At 56.5% G+C, this 20,672-nt stretch overlaps 1 protein-coding gene across 4 annotated transcripts; it reads right to left on the bottom strand.

Moving 5' to 3' along the window:
- Positions 1 to 2,401: 2,401 nt before the first annotated feature.
- On the bottom strand, positions 2,402 to 13,341 carry Engase (endo-beta-N-acetylglucosaminidase). Of its 4 annotated transcripts, XM_071603173.1 has the most exons (15): positions 13,199 to 13,341; positions 11,653 to 11,723; positions 11,307 to 11,508; positions 10,326 to 10,474; positions 9,719 to 9,876; positions 8,867 to 9,015; positions 8,381 to 8,546; positions 7,499 to 7,602; positions 7,050 to 7,158; positions 6,688 to 6,878; positions 5,751 to 5,899; positions 5,165 to 5,273; positions 4,732 to 4,846; positions 4,525 to 4,587; positions 2,402 to 4,431 (listed from the first exon to the last, which is right to left on the bottom strand). In XM_071603173.1, the coding sequence occupies exons 1-15, from the start codon at positions 13,324 to 13,326 to the stop codon at positions 4,171 to 4,173; spliced, it is 2,124 nt and encodes a 707-aa protein (XP_071459274.1). In that variant the 5' UTR covers positions 13,327 to 13,341; the 3' UTR covers positions 2,402 to 4,170. The 4 variants fall into 4 exon arrangements, with proteins under 4 accessions (XP_071459274.1, XP_071459273.1, XP_027811384.1 ...); XM_071603172.1 differs by having other exon boundaries at positions 2,402 to 4,587; positions 5,751 to 5,883; positions 6,684 to 6,878; XM_027955583.3 differs by having other exon boundaries at positions 2,402 to 4,587.
- Positions 13,342 to 20,672: the final 7,331 nt, after the last annotated feature.

The following is a 20,672-nucleotide window of genomic DNA, read 5'->3' as shown; positions in this document are numbered from 1 at the left end:
CCTGTGCTGCCACCTCCCTCTTACGCCCTGCTGCTGCCCAGCCTCCTGCCTGGTGGCCAGACCTGGCCTCCGCTCTCCCCATCCCAGCTCCCAGGCAGCTCCTTCCAGCCAGGCTCTGCCCTCCCACAGCCCTGTCCTGGCCCCGCACACCCACCAGCAGCCTGACTGGCCCCAGGAGACAGGTCTGCTGAGGTCTAGCGTGCAGGAGGGTGGGGGCCGGCGGCCAGGGGCAGGGGCAGGTGCTGGGACCCCTAGCCTGGCTGCTCCTGAGAAACTGCAAGTGGCGCCTTTCTGTTTCTGTTGTAGTGAAACCTTCCACCGTTTCCTTCTCGGACCATGAAGGGCAAAAACAAAAAAACAAAAAAAATCACAAAACAAAAAACAAAACAAAAAAAAAAAGATGTTAAGATCCAAGCAACAAAAAAACCAACCAACCAACCCAGAGGCATCCAACCGAGTCCAAGTCCGCGTCTGTCGCACACCGCACCGAGGAGCACGGCCCACAGGGCACGTGGAGAGCGGCCCTGCCCAGCTGGCGGCGCTGTGGGGACGTGTCCTTCCCAGCGGGCGCAGTGGGAGAGTTGGAGGGGAAAGGCCTGATGGCGGCCAGCAGGGGCTCTAGCCCGTCTGCCTTCCCCGGCTCCTGCTCCACAGGCGTGGGGCTCCGCGGCGGAGCAGGCCTGGCCTGAGCCAGAAGAGCAGCCAGCAGGACGCAGTCTGTTGCCAGCTGTGCCCTGGCGGGGCTGGGTGCGGGTGCAGGGAGGGCCGGTGGCTTGTCATCCCTGGGGCTCCAGCATGGCCCCATCACCTACGTTGCTCCCCGCAGGCCCTGCGGTGCCGTCCGTGTCCTTAGCTGTCCGACCAGCAGCCCTGGGGTCCAACTCCAACGCAAGGGCCCATGTGGCTCCAGAACTCTGGGTGCCCCTCGCCCTCCGCCCCATGTTGAGAGTGCCCCAGCGCCAGAGCAGAGCAGAGCAGAGCAGAGCAGACGAAGCCCAGCGGCGGGGGCCACTCCCGCCAAGGAGGGTGGACTGGTGGGCCCTGAGGCAGAGCACTTGCACCTAGTGGCCATCTCTGTCCTTTCTTGGAGGGGCCCTGGGCCCGGCCTATGGGACTGAGGCCAACCTGTTGGAACCCAGCCCTCCCCACCCCTCCCCAGCCAGGGAGCTGAGGGGCCAGGGCGGGCCAGCACCCAGCTGTGTTGCCAGGTGGGGAGTCACGGTGCTAGGGTACAGACGAACAAGCCAGGGCAGGGCCCACAGAAGGGGGAGGGAGGCGGGAGGCCAGCTGGGCCACACCCCTCCAGGCTCCTGGCAGGTGAGACGTGGGACGGAGGCCGGTGGTGCAGAGAGCAGGTGGCGGTGGCAGCGAGGAGCCCCGGCAAGGCAGGGATAGCTGGAGTAGGGAAGCAGCAAAAAAACCCCACACGGGCTCCCCACACAGCTCCACTGTCTCATGAAACTTCAAAAATAAATGACACCTCACTTTCTATTCAGCGTCAGTACCGAAGCTCTGGGACGACCCTCCTTTTCTATTCCCCTTGTGCACAGCCCGCCCTCGGCTCCGCCCTCCGCAGAGCCCCCGCCCTCGGCTGTTCTGGACCCTTTTCTCGCAGCAGCTCAGACCCCTCGCCCCGGCCCCCACCCCAGGACTGCAGCCGAGCCCCAGGCTTCCTTTCTTACCATTCTGTATGCTTCCAAGGTGTGACCATTCAAATTAACAGTATTATTATTATTATTATTAATAAAGATTTCTTTCTGCAAGCCAGGACAGCTCTTTCTGATTTAGCAGCTCTGGGCACCGGGGGACACACAGGACTGGGGTGCAGGCTACACCCAGAACAGGCACCTTTTCCCCACCAGGAGGCAATGGGGAGGGGAAAGACCCTCTGGGCAAGAGATTTTAAAGTCCCAACCCTCTTCTCCAGGCTGGCCTTCTGCACCCTAATCGGGGACAGACTGAACCAGCAAAGGGAGGAGTGGCATGGTCTCCTCTCCCGGGCAGCGTGACCTCACTGGGGCAGAATGCAGCCTAGAGATGGGAGGGTCAGCCTGGGCACAGCCACAGCTGTGCTAGTCAGCTGATGCAGAGAGGGCACAGAGCTGGGGTGGACGTGGCACATCTGTGGCTGACGACCCTCCAGGACTCCCAAAGACTCGGCCTCTCTGGCGTGGTCAGCCCTGAACTGTGACCCATGAGGAGCTGCCACGCTTCTCCCACCTCCAGGTTCTGAGCCCTCGCTCCTGCAAGGGTGGACAGGGCCAGAGCAGAGCTGGGAGAGTGGCCAGAGGCAAGTAAGGATGGAGAAGGGGAGGGGAAGCAGCAGAATCCAAACCAAGAGCTTAAACGCCACGGGCTGGGACCAGGGAAGGAGCCAGATCTCTCACCAAGACACGAGCTCTCGTTTTTCATCACATTGGATCATTTATTTCAGAGTGATTACACCCACCAAAGGGGCCCAGGCTTAAATGCCGGCAGATTAATTTTCTTGCATAGAAGTTTGTATTGCTGGGACTGGGGACCGTGCTCCTGGGGAGCGGGGTTGCATGGCTCTGCCACATGCCATGCTCCACTAAGCCCCCTCACTTCTAATTGCTTGCTCACCAGACTGTGAGAAAATAACTGCCACTATAAATTTTCCCTTCTTCTCTACATAAAATATTTGGAAGAACCAGCACTTAAAAATAAATAAGTAAAGCCAGGCCTCAGGAAACGGGGGAAACGGGGCACTGACGTGGCTGTTGGGCATCTGGCAGCCAGGGCCCCAAGGCCAGGTGGGCAGCCCGGCCAGCCCTGCACCCCAACGCCTCCTCTGGGCACCCAGGCTGAGCGCGCTCCGGGGAATGGCAAACTGGAGATCCAAATTAGAGAAAGCGGCGAGCAGAGCACATGGCAGGCCGGCAGGAGCGGCCATGGTCTCCCGGTCCCAGAACAGACCGTCGAAGCTGTCTAGAACGCAGGAAGGCCAGCACTGGTGAGCTCAGTTTTGGAGTAGCCAGAGAGACACGGCTGGCTGGCACCGTGTCATACCCCCAGCTGGGGAAGACATGGCCCTGCCCCATGCCCTGGGTCCTCACTTGTCCACCTGAGGGCTGGGTAGCCCTTGGGAGACACGGAAGAACATTCAGTCAGGAAGGAGCATGGAACTCCACTCCAGAGAGGACCAGGGAACACGGGGAGGGAGAGGGGCAGAGCTGAGCCCCTGCCCTCTAGGTTCCTGGCCTGGTCCAGCTGGTCAGTCCCCTACACTGGCCACCTGGTGGCCTCTTCCCTTACCACAGATCCCGCCCCAGGTAAGACCTCCAGCTGGGCTCAGAGTATCCCAGCCCCCAGCATAGAAAGAGGACAGGGGCAGAGAAGGTGAGCCCCAACAGTGGCCCTATGTGGCCTGGGGGCGACACCCCTGCAAACCTCTGACCCTGTCCATGATCACAGCAGACTCCACGCAGGCACACGAAGGAGAGCAGGGGCCAGGCTGCACCACTGAGGCCGAAAGACGGTGTCAACGGGCCACAGCCGCCAGGGAGGGGGAAGGCAGAGAGCAGAGGGAAAGGGGCGGCAGGCGCCCCGGGCCACACTGCCTAAGTGGAAGCCCCCTGCGAGCCTGTCACCTGGAGGAGACTCAGCAGAGGCTAAGGCCTGCTGGCTCCCACAGTGGTCTGGTCAGTGGCAGCCCGCCTTCCCCAGCTGGGGGCATGACGCAGTGCAGCCAGCCCTGAGCTCCATCACCCAAGACACCTGCAGACAGCCCTGGTTCCTGCCCACCACCCTGAGGGCCACCTCAGAAGACCTCCCATGGGCCCTTGCTCTGCTGCAGAGCCTCCCTGCCACCATTGCAGTTGGGTCTTCAGGAACAAAAGGTCACTGTTCTCAGCATCAAAGCCTTTCAGCCTGTTAGGGAACATCCTTTATGTAATTTTCTAGACAAAACCTCCCCAGATCCTGTCCTTTTTCCCTGGGAACTGCGCACTGTGGAGAGGGGTCCCACAAACAGCAGAACCATCAGTCAGCAATCTGCTTCCTACAACCAATGCCCCACCAAAGGCCACAGCCGGAGCTGGGGAGCAATCCTCTAAGGCCCTGACCCTCCTTAGTGGGACCTAGGGCAGCTTGAAGCAGCCACCAAAAAACCTGGAGTCTTGAGTGAGGAGGAGTCTGCCTTGGGTTGGCTCACCGTGGGGAGGAATAGAGCAGGGCCGCCCTGCCCCACTCCGCCTGAGGCACCAGGAAGCCCTCCCTGGGGACAGGCTCCACCAGGAACTCCACACGGCCATCCTGGCCGGGTCCAGCAGCCTCCACCACCAAGTCCACCACCCGGTACTGGTTGGCAAAAGCCAGGCCCAGGAATGTGGGCTTCTCTGGCCCTGCAGGCTCTCTGCTGGGAGAGTCACTTCTAGTTCCTTCCCAGCAGTGGACTCGGAAGCACCGCACCTGGAGGAGGAGGTAGGACCAGTGCAGCAGGCAGCTGAGCCTGAGCCGGACCGGTCGGCCCTCCAGTACAGGGGCGGGCTGCTGCCAGCGGACCTGGGAGACAGTGACGTCCTGCACCTGGTGCAGAGGGGCCAGCAGGCTGTCAGCATCCACCACCTGGCAGGAGAGAAGGCTCAGCCAGCTGGGCCCCGGGAAGGAGAGGCTGCCTGCCCACCTCCCTGCAGGACCAGGGAGAGCCCCAGGCAGCCCTCCCCAGGACAGGAGACAGACACCTCGGCTGGGACCCTCCCGGATGTGCACCTGGATCTCGCCAAGGCGGCATGCGAAGCGCTCCTCCTTCCGGCTTCCCGGAGGCCGTGAGAAGTTCACGAAGAGGTCCTGCAGGAGGCACCCACGTAGGCTCACCTCGTAGCAGCTGGGGGAGATGCATGGGCTGGTCAGGCTGGCTCAGCGCAACGCTCCCAGGCCAGCTGGGCAGAGGCTCAAGCCACAAGGGGGAGAAGCACACAGGGTGTACTCCAGGTTGTGGGGACCCCAGAACTATGGCAGGTCCCTGCAATGACCTTGAGCAAGAGTCCTGGGCTTGTATCTTAGGGCTGCCCCAAACACAGAGGAACAGTCCAAGGTCTCTATACGAAAGTCCTGGATATTCTCACTGGGGACTGTGACTCCACAAGTCCCCCAATGTGCAGCCACCCCCTCCTGTGTTCTTGCACAAAATAGAGGGACTTACCGCTGGATCCAGCCCCCGCTGAGTGGCTGGCCACAGCGGCCTGCCCATCTGGCCAGCTTGGTGGGGGGTACCTGGAGGGGTTGGAGGCTCTGCCTGGAACCTGTCTCTGCTGGAGAAGGAGGCATAGGCTTGAGAAAGAAGAATCCCTCCCAAATAACACAGGGTAGGGGAGACCAGAGGGAGTAAGACGTCCACTGGCAGGGGCCTTATCTCCCATAGGCCAGATAAGACCCCTGGAGGTGCAGGCACTGGGGGACCACCAGGAAGGGCTTTGGAAAAGAACAAATGGGATGCATGTCTGGGCTTGGCCAGTGTCGCCCATGCCAGCTTCTCCCAATGTGCCATCTCCCTGTCCCACTGACAGGCCCCTCTCAGTGCCTCAGCCAGCAGGGGGCCCAAGTCCACCCAGCCAGGAATCTGCTGCTGCTCACCAAGGTTCAGGTTATGGCTAGGAAGTGAGTCCTCCCTGTCCCAGCTGTCCTCACTACAGTGAAGGCAGGACTTGCCAACACCGTCCACCCCAGCTGCTCCCCACAGCCGTGGCCTTTCTAGATGCCCACCTCCTGGGATCTCCCCAGCAACTCACCATTCAGCACTGAGATGCTGCCAATGTGACAGCCACCAGCATCCCCTGTAGTGAGCTCCAAAGCGACCCCGACATCCGAGGGCCCTTCGAGCTTATACACCAAGGACAGAAATATTCTGGGTGGCACGGGGACCTGCAGGGAAAACAACCTGAGAGAGGAAGACCCTGTGAGAGGTGGCAGGGCGTTCTGTGGTGAGCTGGGCAATCCCACGGCATCCACCAGGAAGAGGGAGGCCCGTCAGCAGGAGCCCTACACTCCAGTCCTGCCGCCACTAGGGGACAGTCTTCCCCATGGCCAGATTCTCTTGTGGGCTGAAAAGTCCTGGTTCTAAATAGCTGACTCCACTGGCATGAACTCAGGAGTCGCACACACAGGGGCAGAAAGAAGGGTGGCTTCCAGGGCTGCAGGGAGTGTGGGAGCCCCGCGGGGTGTTTCTGCAAGGTGGCAAAGCCTGGAGATCTCTTGCATGACAACGTGCACACAGCTTAAGGGAACGGCTGAAGTGGTTTCACGCCATGCTCTCTGAACCGCAATTTGTGTGTGTGTGGTACTGGGGCTAAACTCAGAGTGCTCTATCACTGAGCTACTTCCCCAGGCCTTTCCATTTTTTATTTTGAGGCAGGGCCTCGCTAAGTTGTTGAGGCAAGCCTGAACTTGCAACCTCCTGCCTCAGCCTCCTGAGTTGCTGGGATCACATGTGTGCACCATCACACCCAGCTCAACTTTCATTTTGAGACAGATGCTCACCAAGTTGCCAAAACGGCCTCACACCTGCAGTCTTCCTTCCTTAGCCTCCCAATTGACCCCAATTTTTTTTAAAAAATAAACTAGGCCTGTCCACCATCCTCATTCTGGCCTCCGCTGCTCCACTATCATTTATTAGTCAACACAGAGAATGAAGCCGATGGCCACTCGCCTCACCCATCACTCACCCACCTCACAGCCACATTGCTAACTTCAGGCGGGATCACCCCCTGGAGCAGCAGGGAGCTGCCCCCGTGCCAGGCATCTGCCAGGCAGCAGTGCATCTTCACCCAGCCCCCGCCGTCCCCGGGTAGCTTGTGTTCCCCAAACAGGGGCTGTGTCTCCTGGGCACTCGGGTGGTACCAGGGCCCCACGGCCTGCTCCTGCATGAAGGGCACACAGAGAAAGGGAGAAGCGTGCACTCCTCCTCGCACAAGCAGGAGGGTGCAGGTGCCGTAGGCGGCCCACCACTGCTCCCTCCTGCCCAGCTGAGCCAGGAGGTGGGGAGGAGGGCACCTTCCCCACAGTGTCCACCCAGCACATGGCCCACGTACCTGGCCATAGCAGACTCTCCGTGTCCCCATGCCCAGACAGAAAGACGTGATGAAGGGCAGGGAGCAGATGCTATGTGTGGGCAGGAAGCGTTGCAGCAAACTCCAGAACCTACAGAAACACAGGGAGGGACAGCTCGGTCCACTTACAAGGACCCTGCAACATGCCTGGGCCCATGGTCAAGCCTCGGGGTTCTCCCGCAAACTCCAAGACAAGCCTTCGAGAGCGACTGCCGCTCCCAGCTAAGGACAGGCCAGAGGGGCGCAGCTGCAGGAAGTGGCCACTCAGGCTCCCCAGTCTTTGGTCCCCCAGCCCAGCTGGCCTAAGCCCTCCAGGAGACAGCCAAGGTTGTCCCCTTGTCCTCCTGTAGCCACCCCAGAGCAGGACACCTGGAGAACACCTAGATGCCTCCCCCCTGCCAGCCCATGAGAAGCCCTGGGAGAGGGCTCACTTGTCCTGGTTCTGGAAGAAATCCGCCTTCTCCAGACACTCATACACCCAGCCAGGGGCAAACAGAGCTGCGGAGAAGCCATGCTTTCGGATCAGCTCCAGCGACTGAGGGGACAGAAGTCAGAGACGGGGATCTGAGAATCCAGATACACCTGCTGGGCACAGGTCACAGGGACAGTTCTCTAAGGCCACAGCCCTCCTTCCAACGCTGCCTGGGGGCTCTGGGGCTTCATCCTGTGGGTCCACAGGCTGGCCAGGCGAGAGGAAGGTACAGAGGGTGCACTGCCTCCTCCCTCCCACTCACACGGGTGGCCCTGAGACTAGAGCAGCACAGGGGACTCCAGCTATGGGGTCCGTTCCCTTCAAGCTCACCTAACACCTGAGCATCCTATGGCCAGGAAGGGGCAGGACCGACAGGCGAAGGCCCCAGTGCCCGTCCCCTTGCCAGGAAATCACGCTCGTTTTACACAGCTGTTCCCCAACCGCGGCGCTCTGCTGCAGTCCTGAACCCAAGATGTCGTGGGAAGGCTGCAGCCCTCCGTGACCCTAAGTCTACCTGGGGAGGGGGTGGCTGGAGCAACGCTCTTCAGAGCATGCGATCCAGAAAGGACGTCAGGGCTGGTGAGAGCCCAGACAAGCTTGGGACAGGAGGCTTCTGCCCACTGACACCCGCACGAAACCAGGGACTGCTCCAGTTGGGACAGTTCAGTCCCAGGGAAGGCTGCTGCCATTCCTCAGTGCTCAGTTGCCCCCACTCTGGGAAGAATCAGCTGCCACTGTGCTTTCCCTTGAAGTACAGGTGGGGTCTGAAGGTCCACAGCAAGAGGAGGCCCAGGAAGGGCCTGCAAGCCTCCGGCCCTCTGGCCCAAAGGCCGCCACCCACCTTGTCCGTGTCAAATCGGCCTCCGACCACATTCCCGCGGGCAAACACGTCCACACCCACGTACACGTCGGCCAGGCGCTCCCCTGCCTGGCCCAGCATCCGCTCCAGGTGTTCTTCCCGCCAGTTGTAGTTGGTGAAGAAGCCGTCACAAGAATCAAAGAAGACCCTGGAGGTGGCAGGGATCTTCTGAGGCCTAGGCCCTCTGTCGCACTCAGCCTGCTCCATACTGGTGGCCGCTCCTGGCTCACGGGCTGTCTATCCAGGCTGCCCTGGACAGAGTCTGCTCCCAAACAGCAGAGCCCAGCTACAAGTTGCCACCCGCAGCCCTCGCACAGCGCCAGGGTAGCTGTGCACTGATTCCGCCTGCTGAGCATCAGGGCAATGCAGGACCTGGGCCCTCCCACTCTTTCTGCCCAAGCAGACCTATGTGGGATGCCCCATGGACAGGCCCGCGGCTGCTCCTCTAGGCACTGCCCACGGGCTCACCTGTTGTGCTCATTGAGCTCATCCTGCCATTTGAGGCTCCCACTTTGCAGCACACTGTCGTACCAGAGCACCAGGCTCCCTGGGACCTGACGGTGCAGCTGAGTGGTCAGGTATCGCAGGAAAAGAGGTGTGTTCCTCACAGCGGCCAGCTGGGGAGACAGAGGGCAGACCCTTGGGCAGGCCAGGTGTGTTGGTCAGGAAAAGAACGCCTGCCAGGGCAGACAGGAGCACAGAGGAGCAAAGATCATGCAAAAAAGGCAGGGTCCTGGGGCATGGTGATGCAGGCCTCTGATCCCCACTACCCAGGAGGCTGAGGCAGGAGGACCACAAGTCAAGACCAGACATGGGCAGCTTAGCAAGACCCTGTCTGCAAATAAAAAGGGCTGGGGATGTCACTCAGTGATAAAGGTCCACTGAGTCCAGACGGCGGTACCAGGACGAGAAAAGAAAAAAAAGCCACCGTCCCCAAATCCCCTCAACCTCACAGAAGGAAAGAGAAGGATCCAGCCAGATGTTCGACTCCTTCCTTGCTGGACAGGAAGGATATGGGTCAGAACTCAGGAAAAGACCAACACAGAGGAAGGGGAGGGCAGCCATGGAAGGGAAGCTCCACCCAGCCCAAGCAGAGCAGGGCAGAGCACGGGCCTGGCCACCCTGGGGGAGCGAGAGGGTGCAGTCAGCACACTGAGGGCTCCTGGGGAAGACCCATCCTGGTCCACGGTCACAGAGGTGGCACAGGTGGCAGAGCCAGCTCTGCCTGATAAAAAATGGCTTCTGCTGCTGTGACTGGGGTGGGAGGGGTGGCAACACATGGGGCTGGTGGCAGAGGCACAGGCCGCAGGCCGTACTCACACTCAGAGGGTTTTCTATGTTGATCAGCCAGCCATCGAAATGAAAAAACTGAGCAATCTGGACCAGCCGGTCGGCCACCGCCTGGTAGGAGCGCTCCTCCCCCGCCAGGAAGGCTTCGCAGAGCCGGGCCCCATCATTCCACTCCGTGATGAAAGTCCCTGTGGGAAAGCAGAGGAATGAGTCAGGCCTTACCTTCCACCCAGGGGGCTGCAACATGCTAGCATAAGCAGCACTGGAAAACCTGCTAGACCATCAAATTCAGCTAGTGCCGGAGACACCCGGTGGGCCCAGCAGTATGGTTATGTGCACACCAGTACCTGGATTCGGCTCCCACCTGGAGAGGAACTGCCTAACCGGGAGAGTCAGGCACCCCGCACTTGCGAGCAAGGCAGCACTGGCCTGTTTACCCATCTGTTGTGTACAGCAGCTTTCATGCTAGCCATTAGCAGTGACCAACTGCCCAGTGGGAACAGTGAATGTCTGGTCGTCTCCAGAAGGGTGCAAATACCTGTCCTGGCCACTGAGCCAGCCCCTATCAGGACGCAGACAAAGCCCCACCTCTAGTTGCTGGGTCACCCAGCATTGTGCCAATGAGCCTGGCTCTTACCCAGCACACAGACCCCGTGCCTGTGGGCAGCATTGGTCCAGCCCACGGGGGGGATGGTGACCGTGTGATGGCTGAAGTACACAAAGATGTCAATGTACTGCCAGTGGTAGAAGGAGTAGGGATTCTGCACCGCTGAGCCCTGAATAAACCTGGTGAAGAAACAGAACAAACTCAGGTCCCAGGAGACAGAATGAGGACACAGCGGGCTCAGGGGAACAGAGGCAGCCCTGAGCAAGGTCTCTCCTAGGCTCTCCTCGGTCAGCACTGGCGGACAGCCTGCTGTGGGCAGCCCACGCAGGGAGAGCCAGAAGCAGGAACAGGCTGCACTCCTGCTGTCAAGGCAGCCGGGAGAGAAGGGTCTCTGCGGGGTGTTCGGCACCTGCCACTCAATCTGTGTGGACTGGGCACTTCTGGCTGCTGTGAGCCGATGAACAAAGGAGAGGAAACAGGCTCTCCATGGCTGTGACCTCCTCTCTGCAGAGGTCAGCTGTGCCCTGGACAGTCTCCCTGGTGTGAAGGTGAGGCTTCGTGGCCTGCCTGTCAGGGTACAGGCTAGCTCTACTCAAGCCTCCTTCCAATCACCACATCCAAGACTGTTTGATGGACATATCAGATCTCGCCGGAATGGGATGGGCACAGCTGCGCACCAGAAGCCACAGCCAACAGACCCAGACCAGTACAGGGTGTGGGGAAGAGCTACAAAGATCAACCAAGTGGCCAGGCAGACAGAAGGGCATCCCTACTGTGTCCCCTCAAGTCCACCAGGTTTCAAGGAACCAGATGACTCTGGAGCTGAGGAGAGGAGATCACCCAACCACACCTTCTCACATCTTCTCACAGATGAAGGCCCCCTCACCGGCCGGTCCAGAGCCCGCCTCCCGACTGCAGTCCAGGGCTTCTTCTATTTACTGCATGATATTCTCCCGCCCGCGGCCCACCAGAGGATGACCAGCAGTAGGGTCAACTCAAGCTCGTCCTCACCTGTCTTCCAGGTACCCGCCCATCATGTCATGGCACAGAAGGGTCCGGGGCCTACGGCTGCTCAGTGGGGGCTGACGACACCCCAAGGGCTCCAGGGCCACATTGAAGCCATCTTCCATGTGGGGCGTCCAGGCCAGGAGTTCCTCCAGCGAAGAAAAGTAAAAGCTGATAGGTTCTGTGGTGTCCTTGTCATAATATCTAACTGGTCCGAGGAGGAAGCAGTGAGGAATCAATGGAAAATTCTGGATAGTGGAAATGTTTTCATGATGACTGGGAGAACCTAAGAGGGTGGGGAGCCACCCTCCAGAATAATGCAGAAGATTATTCAGAGCCCAGATCCTCTTACCTGGCAAAGGATCCGGAGTGAAACTGACCACTTCTCGAAAGACTGCTGCTGCTTCTTGGTCCTCTTTGATTCTAGGCAAAGAGTAAGTTTAAAAAAAATTTTTTTTAATAAAAGGGTAAAAAAAAAAATGCTTGGAAGTAAATGATAGGTATTTAACACAAGCTATGGAAACAGGTGCTGAAGCACAGTAGTTAAGGAGCTCTGTCTGATCTTCCAGGTGACTGTGTTAGCAATAGGACAGGCTTCCGCTTGGACACAGATGCCAAACATCACTCCTGTAAATAAACACCTCACCCACCAGAACAGCTAGACACACGCCAAAGACCAAAGACGTTCTTCACAGGTCCACAGGGACGAGGGGTAAGGGCTACTCAAGGTACCAACAAAGTACTGTCTTAAGAGAGCAAGGGCCAGGCTTCCTGGCCTATCCCCTCCTATCCTCCTTCCCCTAAGTGTATTCCACAGAACTAACTCTTTAGCCTTCATGAACGGATAACACAAGAAACAGTGCCTTTGGTACACTAAGACGGAAAGCTCTGATTCAATATAAATATATATACACATGCCTACACTTAAAAATATAAACTCATATGCTTAAAATATATATCACATTAAAAATATGATCATATATATATATATATATATATATATATATATATATATGATTTTAAGAACAGTGAAAGAGATCCTGCAACAGCCATTTAGGACCACGGGAATCAGTGTCTGAATTCTCTAAATCTTTCAATGCCTGAGGCTGCCCCTCTGTCCACTGGGGTGTCACCTGCCAGCACTCCACTTCTGGCCAAAGGCCTATTGTCACTACTCCCTCTGCAGGACCCTGAGGCAGAGAACCTCTGGGAACTGCAAAAGTGTCTGAGGTGAAAGTGGAGGTGCCAAGGAAAATGCTTCTTTTCAAGTTTCATTCCCCCAGGTTCCTCTTCCAGAGCCCCCTTTCGGGCTGATTTGTCCACCCTTCAGCTGCTCCCTGAAGGGCCTCTCGGAACATTGCTGCCTTTGTCACCTTTATTCCTCCAGGAGGAGGAAAGGGGCATCCCAACTTTCCTCCTATCCCAAAAGCCTTCCCACCAGCCAACAGCCATTGGCTGCCCACCTCCAGTCCCCGCGCTCATCGGCCTCATTGCTTCGGGCTTGAAAACCAAGCGGGGTCTGCCACCACGTGGTCCTAACTTCCCCCCCAGTGGCCTACTGACCAGGGGCTTCCAGGTGGGCAAATGGCCCCAGAGGGGGCCCTTTATCTGACCTTTGACCTTTGTGCTGCTCCCTAAAGCCTCAGTTCAAGCGTCACCCCTTCAGAAAGCCAACCCCTTCCACCAGCTGCAACTGCTGGGCCATTGCAAATGCCACGCGGGATGTGGGTAGCGGCCGTGGCACCCAGCTCTGAGGAGGGGACGGGCCCTGCGGCTCGCTTGGGGGTCTGTCCCTCGCAGCGGCGGGCCGGGCGGTGGGACGCACCCGCAGCCCTGGTGGTCCGTGGGGACCTGGGCCCAGATGCCGCCGCCCCTCCGCCGGACCCCGCCGTGCCCACCTACGCCCCGGCCGCCGCTGCCGCCTGGGCAACCGATCCGGCTCCTTCCGCGCCATCGCCTCCGGGGCCGCTGGTCCCTGCCGCAGCCGCCGCACGGTGGCCCGGGTCAGCACCGTGGAAGCCTCCATGGTCTGGCGCTCTGGCCGCCGCGACACCGGCTCCGAGAGCCAATCGCAGGCGCGGGCCCGCCCTCGCTCCCGCCCTCAGCCAATGGGAAGTGCGTAGCGCGGGAGCGCGCTGCGATTGGGCCCCGCGGGACTCCGCGCGCTAGGGCTGTAGGCCGCCGGGCAGGCGGGGAATAAGTAGTCCGAGAAGGGCTGGGGGCGGGGCCTGTGGGCGGGCGGGGCCTGTGGGCGGGGCGTAGGAGGGTTCTGAGCCCCCTTGCAGGAGATTTGGAGGTTTCTCCGCGTCTTCGCGCGCTGTGTGCAAACCGAGGCTTTTCTGAGATAAATGGAATCTAGCAGAAGTCACAGGGTCAGCAAATGGTAGAAACGGGATTTTAATTCGGATCTACCGGCCCCTATTAAAAGATAATTTTCAGAAAAAGGTAAAATCCTGATTCTCATTCGTGTGTAAATATCAACCACTGCTAAAGATTGTGTTCTGCTCGTTAATCAATAAAGGAATGAGGCAGAAACCTGTTCAGAAGCACCTGGAAAAGAGTCCAGTTGCAATGAGGAATCTGGAAGGGAACAGGTAAGTGTGGAGAGCAGGCTGTGCCCCGCCCAGTGACTCTGTGACCTGCAGAGCCGCAGTTTTCAGGCTTGCCCAGCCTTCCGTTCTGCAAGGCAGGAGTTTGCCTTTTCCGCTCCCTTTTGAGTTCAGGTGCCAAGGTAGAATGACTCCACACCTTGTTTGTACAAGTTAACAACCACCATCTGCCCAGCACCACCATCAGGCACAAACTGATAAACAACTTATCTGTGCCAACTTGTCTAACTGAATCAGGGAGCACCTGCACATGAGGGCTTCCAGGTTCACATCAGAGACACCAGACACAGGAGCTTATCACCCTCACCAGGCGCAACCCCTCACCTAAGACCTGTAGAAGAGAAGCCCCCTGAGACTGCACACGGCAGCACCCTGGCCCCGTCATCTGGTCACTCATCACAAGCCTTGCCCAAGAAGATTGCTAGAGCAATGCACCTCTGACTTTCTGTCCCTTCAGGCTTCACACAGCGGTTTCTTCAGCCCATGATGACCACGCATGGCCCACTCCAAGCTGACACCTCAATCAGGCACTTCAAGCTGACACTCTGAAACCTCCTGTCTGCCTGCCTTGACAGCTCTGCAGAACTGGCTCATTGAGATCCTTATCTAATCATCTACGGTAACTCTGATGACTACTTCATATTTCTGCCTGGGCTCTTGGAACAGCATCCTGTAAACCCAAAGATACCAACTACCTTAACTCTTTTTTTTTTTAAGAGAGAGAGAGAATTTTTTAATATTTATTTTTTAGTTTTTCGGTGGACACAACATCTTTGTATGTGGTGCTGAGGATCGAACCCAGGCCGCACGCATGCCAGGCAAGCGCACTACCGCTTGAGCCACATCCCCAGCCCAACCTTAACTCTTTTTTAGTCTTTCTGTGAATATATAACATTATGTGTGTGTGTGTGTGTGTGTGTATATATATATATAATAACCATATATACAAGTATATATATATATATATATATATATCATTGTGTGAAGTATGGTGTGTAACTTGAGTATTATAGATATTAGAAATTAAGATTGGAGGGGATAAGAGAACTTGTGATTATCTGACTTATGACTCTTGGGTGGCCCAAGAGTATTTAGTGAATTGCCACCACTGAGAGGGGTACAGCTTATGAATTTATTATTTAATAATTCCGACATTGTGGAGAGACACGGGCATGTGAGGTCTGTGCTACTGGCATGGCCCCTCACGACAGGAAGTGGAGACAGAAGAGTCCTCTCAGGGGCAGGGTGGCCTATGGTCAAGACCGTTTGCTTTTCTCAGTTCCTGCAACTTAAAGGGAGCTGTGGAAAAGACAGTGGGGTGGAAAGGCTGGAGTCCGGTCTCGGCAGGGTTTCTAGATGCAGAGCACTGACCAAGTTGAACCCCAAGGCTGGGCTCTGCAGGAACCACACCCCCTATCCCTGCAGGACCCAGAGAGGGCATCTGCCAAAGGGTCCTCCTCAGGGTCCCGGGCACAGAAGCTCACCGGAAACTGGCAGAGAGTGCTCTGAGCGGGGGAGAAGGGGCCAGTGTGAGGACGAGGCCTCCCTCTGCGCCTGGAGCGTCCAGGGTCAGGCCTGAAGCTGCTGCCCAGCCAAGTTAACTGGGCCTATTTATTATCGTTGCAAACTTTGAGCTTTACGAGGCCCCAAGCTTCCATAAATGCCGAGGGTGGGGACAGTGACTAAGGTTGTTGAATATGGGCCTCGATCGTGGTGCCGGCCAAGACTGGAGGTGCTGGTGTCTGCGGGGAGCTTGTGTTGGCTCCCTTCAAGGCTCCAGACTCCTCTAAGGCCTGGATGGGCCCTCTGAACCCCTAACCTTATACGGTTTCCAGATAAAACACAGAGTGCCCAAGTAAATTTGAATTCCAAATAAATGATGAATGGGACATGGGACATGCTTGTACTAAAAAAATCACGCCTTGTTTATCTGAAATTGTTTATCTGAAACTCAGATCAAGCTGGGATCCTGCGTGTTTGTTTGGCAAGTCCGGCAGCCGGCTTTGGCTTTGAGTTTACACTTTTCTGCCTTGCCACAGAGGCACCTGGCTGTGCTGTGCACCCCTCTGACATTCCTGGTGGGCTCTCAACTGCCCTGGGCTCTGTCCACACTAGAACAGGAAGCCGGTGGGTTTGGTCAGCTGGGCCTCAGGAACTGCCCTGCCTGACCCTACTGGGCCATCCACTTTGTGGAGCAGGTGGCCTTTTGCCAGCCACGTTGGCCACCACAGTTGCCCCTCTTCTGAGCCCAGAGTGGGAGAACTGGGCTTCTGTCTGCGTGCTTTCTCTCCTGCTCCCTCTCCCTGACCCCTCCTGCAGTTCCCGGGAAGAGAGCCCCCCAATCTTGGCCGCCAGCGTGCAGAGGAGTATGGCAGGAGCTGCTGATGGTTCCCAGCACCCCTTCTCCCTTGTCCTGTAGGACCAGGAGCCTGTGTCTCAGCCAGCTGCCTGACTGCCAGCGTCAGCCCAGCCTTCCCGAAGCCATGAGAGTAAGTCCAGGTGACAAGGGCAGTGGCAAGGCTCACTCTGGTTGTGCCTGCAAAACAAAGGCAAGCCCTCCCCCCCTGCCACAGTCTGGCTGGGCACAAATGCCGCAGTCTGGCTGGGCACACAATCACGAGCCACCACACAGCTTGTAGATTCAAACAGCAACTCTTTATTCCCGAACTCACACCAGCCGTCTACAATCACGTTCTGGGGAAATCCACGTTCTCTGCCCAAATCCACCTTCTCTGCCCAAATTCACGTTCTCTGCCCAAAATTCACGTTCTCTGCCCAAATTCACCTTCTCTGCCCAAATCCACCTCCACTGGGCTTCTATCTCCAAAACATACTGTCTGAATCCCGTGAGAACTCAAGGGGAACTCAGGCAGCAGGATACGCCCTATTCCCAGCAGGAATAATCTTAAACCTTAAACCTGGAACCTAAACTGGGAACGCCCTAAACACGATTATCTTAAAACCGGGAACACCCTAATCTGCCTTGGTCCTTGAGCAAGGTCACCTACATTCAATGTCGCTGCAACATGTCAGCAACATGGGGTACGCTGGCAAGGAAATTGTCATACCTACTTGGCTAATGGCTCCCAGCACCCCCCCACTCCCTGCTTCCTGCCAGCTGCCTGGCAGGGGTGCCCATATACGTGGGCACTGCACCAGCCATCTGAGACAGATGGATCCACACTCAGGGCATACCAAGCAGAAGGACAGAAGTGGCCTGGGGACCCAACAGCCCAGACCAGTGTCTTCCTGGAGTGTCCAATCCAGGTTTTATAGGAGAGAAGTAAGATCTGTGTGGTTTAGCCGGCCCGTTTCAGTATTTATTACAGGGGCTGAATCTCACGAAGGTGAGGCTAGATACAGGTACTCCCCCACTACAATCGCTTTTCATCCTGATGAAACCACAGCAAGTCGCAATCGTCAAGGCTGAGCCCGGCCTCCCTCAAACGTGCTCCGAACACCCAGCCTGGCAACACTGGGCAAAGCCATTTGGCTCAGAGCCTGTTGTACAATAAAGCGTTCAAGTAGCTCTCGTAATCTGTTGAACCCTGCACAGAATGATTGTGCGGATGAGCTTTCACACCTCCCTAATGCTAAAGAACATGAAGTCCAACCACCGTAAGTCGGGGACTGACTGCCCAGGAAGTTGGAAGTTCAGAGCAGCAGCCTGCCGCTCGAGGCTGCCGGGTCTCCTGTGAATCCCATGACCTTGTTAGTCCTCCTTGTCCTCCTTCTGTCCACTCAGGGTGACGCCTCACAACTGCTGGGGCAAAAGCAACGAGCATCTTAAACACTTTCAAAATGTTGCTTCCCTCCTAGAGTCCCCCTAGCTGCTCAGAAAAGGCTTCTGAATGACCAACTGGGGCTGACCTCAGACCCCAGCTGCCCTGCCCAGCCTCACACCCACCAGAGCCTCGGCCTGCCCATCACCTGCCCCCACGCCTCCACCTGTGACACCATTCCACTGCTCCACAACAGGAGGCCACCACCTGGGACGCTGCCCTGCCACTCCCCCTGTTTTATTGCAACCACAGGAGCATTTGTGGAACAAAATGATAGGATGCCATCCTGGGGCCTGGACCCCAACAGACCTCCCCAAACCAGAATGGAGTCACTCACGATAAGTGCCACAGAAGCAATCTGGTACTTTTAAGGAAGCAGGCAAATCCCCAGACAGGCCAGTTTCCAAAAAAAAAAAAACCCAGAGGATTCCAGTCCACCGGAGTCAACGTAGGAGGAAGAGCACCTGAAGCTGCCTGAGGTCAACCAGCCGGCTCTCTCCCACCTTCCTAAACCACCGTCAGGCCACCATGCAGCAGGGCTCTCACTCCACGCTGTGCAGTGCAGGACGCTCTGATTCGTGAGGGAGTGAAAGGCAAGGCAAGGGGCTGGGGCGGAGTGCAGGCCTAGCGCGCACAAGGTTGCGGACTCAGTCCCCAGCACTGCTAAAGCGAAACACCAAGCCCATTCAATCTGTAACTGAGTTTGTTGTCATTCTGTCTTTTGACACATCACATTCTTTTAGAGCACTGAGGATAGAAGTGAAGTTCTTTCATCCACTTCCCCTCTCCTCCAAAGACCCCTCAATGTTTCACCAATATTATCAGTTTGGCCTCTATTCTTCCAGACATTTAAAAAGACTTTTCCATGCATTCGTACATGTTAAAAACATACATGTGGGCTGGGGATGTGGCTCCAGCGGTAGTGCGCTCGTCTGGCATGCGCGGGGCACTGGGTCGATCCTCAGCACCACATACAAATAAAGATGTTGTGTCCACCGAAAGCTAAAAAATAAATATTAAAAAATTCTCTCTCTCTCTAAAAATAAAATACATGTTTCAAAATACAGGTACCTGTATGATATTGTTTATGTTTTATAAAAATGAGTATTGTAAAAAGTATTCTGCACTCAGAATAATTATTTTTCACCCAGTAATGTTTTTGAAATCAAGGAATACTGGTTTCTAGAACTCTGATTTGTCATTTTGACTGCTACTTAATACACTATAATTCTAAGACATCCTGATCTACCCACACATCCACCTATCACTGGACACTTAAACAGCAAACATCTGTCTGCTGTCATTTATTTTATTTTATTGGGAGGGCAGGTACTGGGGGTTGAACTCAGGGGCACTCGACCACTGAACCACACCCCCAACCCTATTTTGTATTTTACTTAGACACAGGGTCTCACTGATTTGCTGAGGGCCTTGCTGTTGCCGAGGCTAGCTTTGAACTCGGGATCCTCCTGCCTCAGCCTCTGGAGTTGCTAGGATTACAGGCGTGTGCCATGGCACCCAGCTTGTCTGCTATTATTTTTTTTTTTGAAGTTAAAATGAAAATCTTTGCATAAACCTTCTTAGGAGCACATGTAGTTTTTTCTTCCTATGATAAAAACATTCCAGAAAACTTGCTAATGGTAGAAGGTACATGTTTTAACACTCACTACCAAGTTGCCGTCCACAGTGGCTCTGCCTGTGGTGTTCTCCCCAGCGAGGGACAGGATGGGTCGCCCCCCAGCCTCTCCAGCACTATGTCCAGCCTAAGACCTTTTGCTCACGGGATGGGTGCACCATGGGTTTCACTGCTGGTTTAGCTTGTAATGCCAAAGGACCTGGTGGGCAGTTCTGTCTTCCATGATGATGGCCAGGTCCTCTGGTCTTCCACGGAGATGTCTTTCCTCACTGGTGTGCCGAGCTGGACGTGTCATGGATGCCACCCTTGTGCCTCCTCTGCACACAATGGAGCACACGTGTGTTGCCTGTCTTTGGACTCCTGGTGGGGCTCTCGAGGTCCAGGACTTTGACGTCTCACTTTGGGTGACATGTCTTGATATTGTCCCTAAGGCTTCCCGTTTTCTCTGCGTGGCCGTGTCCCTACTTCAGGGTCACGCACGTCGTCTCCTGCATCTTGAGCGTCCACTTGGCTGCCCGGCTGTCTTCAGAGGCCACTTGGGAGGTGACCTTCATCTTCCTGCTTGGCTGTTTACCGCTTCCGATTTTTCTCTTTCTTTCTGGGCCAATTTTGCTAATCAGTGTTTTCTTAGAAAAGTGTCTGTTTCACGGAGATCCTCAGTTTGGGGGCACTAGGTTGTCCCCACGTTGCTGTGTCCTCTCCTTCCTTGTCCCTGCATCTCACCAAGGGGCTCCGCTGTCCACCTTTTCAAAAGCCATCTCTGCTTTGTCCCACTTTGTCTTCTGTTTGGCTCTTTTCTGATTTTGTTCTCTTTCCTGCTATTTTCTTTGGCTTATTTGTTCTCTCTCTGGTCTGCGCGGTGGACGGCTTGGTGGGAAGCTTGGTGCCCCGGTCAGTCTCTCTCGTTCTCGGGCGCTGAGCGAGGGGCCGTCACCCCGAGAGCTGCTCTCCGTGTTCCCATGTGTGGCGCTTTCCCTTCACCCACCCTAAGGCCTGGCGATGCCCACTCTGCCCCACCTCCCAGGCAGCCCTCACTCCCTCTGCAGTGGAAGCCCTGGGGCTTTCTGTCAGGATTTCTCCTTCCCGGTCTCTCCACGCTCCTCCCGAACAGAGGCGTGAACACCTGGCGCGGCCGTCCCTGTCCCCTACAGAGGACCATCTAGCCTTTCACCTTCAAACCCACAGCTCACAGGAGATGTCCTTTCATTTTTTACTCTACTGTTTTATTTTATTTTTACTTTTGCGGGGCCGGGGTGGAGCCTGCCAGGCGAGTACTCCACCCCTGAGCTGCACCCCGCTCTGCAAGGGTTTTTGGTTCTTATGTGAAAGGAGGGGTTGTTTGAAC

The sequence above is a fragment of the Marmota flaviventris genome, chromosome 17, assembly GCF_047511675.1.
Source record: "Marmota flaviventris isolate mMarFla1 chromosome 17, mMarFla1.hap1, whole genome shotgun sequence".
In the NCBI taxonomy this organism is placed as follows: domain Eukaryota; kingdom Metazoa; phylum Chordata; class Mammalia; order Rodentia; family Sciuridae; genus Marmota; species Marmota flaviventris.
Note: the sequence above shows the minus strand (reverse complement) of the source record. Positions and strands in the feature narration are given on the sequence as shown.

Excerpts from the sequence above, each read along its gene's own strand:
- Engase (XM_027955583.3), bottom strand. The coding sequence starts at position 13,326 with ATGGAGGCTTCCACGGTGCTGACCCGGGCCACCGTGCGGCGGCTGCGG. Across the intron at positions 5,900-6,687 it reads GTTAGCAATGTGGCTGTGAG|GTTGTTTTCCCTGCAGGTCC; the intron begins GTGGGTGAGTGA and ends TTCCTCTCTCAG. Across the intron at positions 5,274-5,750 it reads CAGCATCTCAGTGCTGAATG|CAGAGACAGGTTCCAGGCAG; the intron begins GTGAGTTGCTGG and ends CTCCTTCTCCAG.